Source organism: Charadrius vociferus, unplaced genomic scaffold, assembly GCF_000708025.1.
Source record: "Charadrius vociferus isolate BGI_N301 unplaced genomic scaffold, ASM70802v2 scaffold183, whole genome shotgun sequence".
Classification (NCBI taxonomy): Eukaryota; Metazoa; Chordata; class Aves; order Charadriiformes; family Charadriidae; genus Charadrius; species Charadrius vociferus.
Genome location: NW_009648250.1, coordinates 5,810,293 through 5,816,432, shown reverse-complemented (window position 1 = coordinate 5,816,432; position 6,140 = coordinate 5,810,293). Strand labels below are relative to the sequence as shown.

Sequence of the window (6,140 nt, the reverse complement as noted above, 5' to 3'; positions counted from 1 at the left end):
CTGTAATTACAGAATAATAGCAAATGGGAGCTGATAAATGGTCAGCCTTCAAAGCCATTAACTCTACTGGGACTTGTGCCTTCACAGCTGGCCGAAAATTGACTTGCTTTTATGATCCCAAGGAGAAGAGGAGCTCAGACTACAAAACTCAGAGAGGTCTTGGTAATAGCAGAAGGACAGCACAGGGCTAAGTCTTGCTGCCAGGCCAGAATGCAAATGCATTCAGCTGATGATTTCAGTCCTGACATCAGCTGAATGACTGCTGTCCGACTATCCAGCCGTCTCACCAAACTCTCTGCCTTGACCTAAACCCCAGCAGCTTGACATGACGATTCAAAGCTGTCAAAGACAAATGGCAGTTTTAAGGCAGGCTTTGTGGCAGGCCAGCAGCGCTGGTGCAGTCACCTCCAGGAAGCCAGCACCTGAAAGAAAGCCAGCAACTCACTCCTATTGATCGGGGACTCCCACCCCAACCCCCCACAACCCCTGTCTCAATTCTCCTGTGCCACATGAGGGACAAGCACTGTCACTGCAGCAGCTGTCCATAACCTTCTCCAAGTGAACCCACCACCGCCCACTCCTTGCCACCATGCCAGGTAGTAAGTCAGGCGCTCCCTGAGGTACTACTTATTCCCAGTTCCTCTACTTCTGCACACTTACACACCTCTGTACACCTGTAAAGATTTTTGTCTCAGCATGCATATGGAAGGCCTTCACTTCCAACTAGCCGTTGGTTGTCTCTGACAACACTATCAGCCAGGCTTAATATTTTGCAGACCAAGTGAATAACTGTTCTTTGTATTCCTTTCCACAACTATTTTGTGCTCCACAGCCAGAACAGGTGCTTGACCCCCTGTCCCAGCCCTAAAGCTGAACTTCACAACAAGCGTGTTCCATCATCACGTAAGAAAAACTGAGATCAGAAGGCGATCAGAAGCGAAATGCAACCTGACATTCACAAGCACAGCACAAAGGTTCACCTTGTACTCGGAGAAAACTTGTCACACTGCGCAGAAGATACAGGCATCCACACACCCAACAAATGCCACAAAAATTGTATTTAAGAAGCACAGAGCATGGGATATTTTACCAGCTGACTTATTGCCAGGGAGACACTGCCTAGCACCAAGCGCTGGACAGTTTCAGAGCAATGACTTCTCCTCTTCTCCATGCATTTTCATGGCCACACCAGCACATGCGGACAAGTCACTACTTCTGCTCTAGAGAAGTGCATGGCTGGAAGAGGCAAGAGTTCTATACATCTGCTGCAAAGATGTGTGAGGAAAATCACACGCTGTCTGTGTATATGCTATCTCGCTCAAGCTACTAGTCACCCTCTCCAGGGACAATAAACTTTATATACGTTTTTAACAAAGGAAAGGAAAAAACAGTCTGGGTGCAACAAGCTTTCAAGACGCATGAAAGGTAAGGTCCAGGGTCTATGAAATGAAAGGAAACTAAGTACAGGATGAAATAGCTAGTGGAACTGAAGCAAGACATGAGCAAGTGACAGCGAGGCAGGGCAGCCCGATGCTGACTCCAGTGAAACTAATTTTTTAAGAGAAGCAAACCATTTGTCCAAATTTCACCTCAAGGGTCACATTTTTTCAGTGATAGAAATGTCACTCCTCTTCTGATGAATGGGATTTGAACAAAACTATCTGCAATATACTTAGTATGTAAGTGTGTGTATGTATGTATATACTAGTGTTTGGTATGTCTTCAGAGTTTGAATTTGTTCAGCTCAACTGGTTCTTTAAAAGGTCACAAGGTACCAGTCTGTTGGAGGGTTTTGGCTTTCTGGTCTTTTTTTAAGAGATGAATAAAGACAAGTGACTTCCTAGAAAAATATTTCAGATATGAAATTGGACAATGTTAGATGCACACGTTGTCAGGCAAAAAAATATTTATGCAGGACTAATTCCAGTATCCAATAATGGTTCACTACATAGATCGCTGAACTCTCTTTCATCTGTCATCCTAGTTTATGCCAGCAGCTTGAAAAACAAAACAAATCATATTTTTAATAACAAAGGAAACCCTGCTTAAATTAAAACCCCTTGTTAGCATTTAATGTTCAACTAAGCCAAAGGAGGAAGCTGTGGTGAAAGCAAACAAATATGAAATGTGAAGAATTTCATTCCATTTACTCCGGGTAAAAGCCGCCTAGCTTGGTCTCACTGCTAGACTGATTAACAAGCAGATTCAGCTCTCAACTAAGTTAAAACTCCCTCTAATGGCAACTGGATAAAGGACAGAGTTTGAAAAAATGAAAAGCATCTCGCTGCATTTGAAATGTATTTTCGGCTAGGCAAAATCTAGTTAGTATAGATGCTTTTGAAAAGAGAAACTTTAGCTAGTGCCCATGATCCTTTTAAATTACAACAAATTTGTTTACATTCCCGATATAAAATTTTTATGTGCTTTGTAAGATGTGTTACGTAAAAAGTCACACATTATGTAAAACTTGTTTTCTCCCATGTGTTTGTTGCTTTAACAGAGTGGCTTAGAAAAGCACCCACAACAGATGACTCCTCCCATCCACAAAAAGGGTCCTGATATTCAGCAACACTGCTCCTAATGGAAACACTAACCTCTTTCAGAGATACTTACAGAATCAGAAATTCACAGCTCAGATTTATTCATAGCAAAATAAGCATTTTCACCTGTGCAGTGAGCATAACAAAATCAGAAAATATTACATTCTGCTCACAAATACCAAACAGGAATTGTCCGTATAAAATAACAAAAATTAAGAACAAACCACAGCTCCTTTCATCTGGCTGAGCACTGTCTGCAGGATAAAAATGTTAAGCGAGGACGGTAACCAAGGGATTACCAGTTAGCACTAGATGTGCTAGCAGTAACATATAGGGAAATACTTACAAAACCACGGATTTAGAAAGCTTCAAGCTCAGTCATAACGAGAGCTGGTAATGCCTTTTTCTATAACCTTGAGGGCATTTCAGGTTCCCAGGTAAATTCTACTGGTTAATCTCCTTTAATTCTGCTGTCCCCGCAAAAGGGCATAGAATTACATAACTGAGAGATCATGTCTTGGTTTTTCATCAGCGGTGATGACTCTGCGCATCATTTTTACAGCCTGAAGGTCATTTCAATTACCATAACACAAGAATCTCAAGCTCTTACTGATCAAAGATGAAATGCTTTCAGAAAGGAAATATTCTAGGGGGTGGAAATCCAGACTAACGTCAGCTGAACATTAAAAAAAAAAGAAGAAAAAAAAAAAAAACAGAAAGAAAAATAGGCAGACTTTTTATTCAAAAACTGAATTTAAAAAAAATGCTGACCTTTTATCCAAAAGCTCACCAGAGCCGTTCTCTTCAAATACAATCTAGCAAACTCTTCTGCTTTGGGAACAGAAGCTTTTATAAAGAGGTATGGAACAAACCAGTCTTTTTGGCTGGCATGCACTCCCCCTTCAAAAGAAGAAAAGCATTTGGAATCCAATCTAAACCTCACTTAATAAAAAAAGTCTTGAAAATTCACACAAGCCTACATGCACCGTAGTTACCTCTTCTGTGGGGGTTCAAAGTAGAAATGCCCACTTACCAGACCAAGGTAACTAGTAAGTACACTGATAATGGCAGATAAAATAATAAGTTTATTCTGAAAGTAGGGCATACTTGCCTGTCAGATACTGGAGACAAAAGAGAGATTGGGACTACCTCTATGCTTGCAGGTAATCTCATTTTATTGAATGGTTTGAAGTGCTGCTTGAAATAACAACACTTTACAGTCTGTACATGCAGTTTCAATTTTAAAAAATTAAATTATTTTTTTTTCAGAAAAGAAAACATGCATATTTATGTACATCATTTTGATTATAAAAGAAAGAATTACCATTTACAGCAGAAAGTCCTCTTTACAAATCTTTTAAGAGAAAGGCAAGCAGTAGCAACTCTGCAGAAGGCAAAGCATACAAATGCTACACACTGAATGTATAGTTTATTCATTGAGAGACATTAGCAACTGCAGAAGAAGGTCGTTTAAGGATGGATTCAACTGAAAATGACAGTGGCTCAGCTGTTGAAAGTTTTGTTGTGGCCTGTTTGGCCCCAAAGAAGTCTTTTGCTGATTTTTCTATTGTGAACTTGTACTTTTGGTTCTCTTTAATGGCACAATCTCTGTATTTCTTAGAAGCATCTTCAAAAGTCTCTTTGACAAATGATGTTCTCAACTCTGCTCCTGATCTGTCAGGAAATGTTTGCTGGAACAGTGACTGAAATGGATTGTATTTGGGCGGTGGAGAGGGCTTGGTACTGTCTTTGCTGATCTTGCTTAGTATCTGTTCCTGAGGAGCCAGAGAATCCTTCTCAGAAATCTGAGAGAAAGTCCTTTTTGGAGGAGAGAAAGCTGACCTCTCACGAGCTTCCTGAGGAAGACACGGTATCTCATTACCTGGCTGCTGAATATCTTGTGTATGGGACAGAACGAGTGAATTTTCCAGTTTTGGAGACATGATGTCATGCTCAGTGTTCGGACAGTCCTGACTTTGTGAGACCTTGGCATCCCAACCTGCCCCAGGTTTGAGAGCTTGGACAGTAGTAGCATTTAACAGGCATTGCTGGTAGAGGAGAGCATCGCTAATGGGGCCACATTTTGGCCACACTAAGAACCTAGAGGACAGGGGATATTGCCTGTAGGTAGTAGCTACACTGACATTTGAAGAAATTAGTTCCATGTTGCTGGATCCTGAATACTGCATGGTTAGATCAAGGCAGGTTGGTAAAAAATTGCAAAACTCCTTGTTCGGAGTATCAACTTGAGTAGTGTTGAAGGCTGTTTTATACGGGTTGTATTCAGCTCCATGCACCATGCGGTTAGGGAGGAAAAGGGCAGCTGCTTGTGTAGCTTCCATCATCTCTCTCTCTTTATACTCTCTCTCTAGCATAATGTTCTCCAACTCTTTATCAGCAAAAGCCCGTCTCTTTCTCATCCTGTCACTTACAGGGGGTGGCAAGGGTGAATTCCCTCCCAGGTAAGGGTCTGTTGGAATAGGACGGTAACCTAAAACAACAAAGCAGCATTAGGAGTGAAGCTGCGTAAGAAAAACATTGAAGCCGTGTTTGTAAAAGGGCTCCATGTGGAGCCAGTCCCGACAGGCGGCGAGCACTTGCTACAAACCCTGAACACCGCCAGCTCCTACCGAAGTCACAGTGCCACAGAGGCACACAGCACCGTCAGGCACATTCAGCACGAGTTCCTCAACTCTGATAAGCAAGCCCTGCTCCTCTGACATGTGTAGTCTCCTTCAAAGCTAGCTGATTAGTAACTTTAAGAGGCAATTGGAAAACAGCAGATCAAGGAGGGGGGGAAGGCAAAACCCTGCCGTGTATTATGGCTGGTATTGCATCGTGCAGCCTAAGGAGATAACCTTCAATTTTTAACATATATGGAAAGTATTCAAGTATTTTACTTCTTCTGAACTAAAAAAGGACTTCAGTAAAACATAGAAATCCAGTCTCCAGTAAATTCAACTATCAAACTAACTGGATTCATTTAATATAACTGATAGGGTCCGATCCTGTTTGCTCTACCCAGACAAGTAATCCCATTGAATTAATGGAACTACTTACATGAGTAAGGAGAACAGGGTTTTTTACCTGTTTTCATTCCCATTTCTCTCACACGGATTTCCCCATTGCCAAGGAAGATATCTATACCTACAGCTGATGCCTTTTCTATTCTCTAAAGATGAATCACTATGTACACATTGCTACAGATGGTAGAAAATTCCAAGGAGAACTAGGAGAAAAGAAAAAGAAAGATAAGATAAATTAGAGGAAAGAATACAGAAGAAATTTTTTTTTTTAAGAGTGAACTATAGACGAAAATTAGAGATTTCTAAAAGGACAAAATTTTAATTGTGTTTGCACAGGCAAAGAAAAGAGCTTTCTATTTTTTTTGGGGGGGGGCAGGTGGAAGCTAGATTTCAGAACTGTAATGCTTTACGGGACTTCAGTTTGGAAAGTAATTAAAGAAGATGTAGAAAAAAGTTTGGGCACTATCCGAAGAAGGAGTGGGGAAGAAAAAAAATACACCCTCTCACTAAAATATCCATCTTTGACATGACATTCTTCCACAGTCAATATTTTCAAAGGGGAGGAAAATAAAAT

General features: G+C 40.9%; 1 protein-coding gene across 1 annotated transcript; it reads right to left on the bottom strand.

The window, feature by feature from the left end:
• Positions 1-3,973: 3,973 nt before the first annotated feature.
• Positions 3,974-5,035, bottom strand: DMRT2 (doublesex and mab-3 related transcription factor 2; the record flags this gene model as incomplete). The annotated part of the gene is made up of 1 exon (XM_009884273.1): positions 3,974-5,035. A coding segment is annotated over one exon (1,062 nt), but the record flags the coding sequence as incomplete, so codon positions are not given.
• Between the last annotated feature and the right edge of the window lie 1,105 nt (positions 5,036-6,140).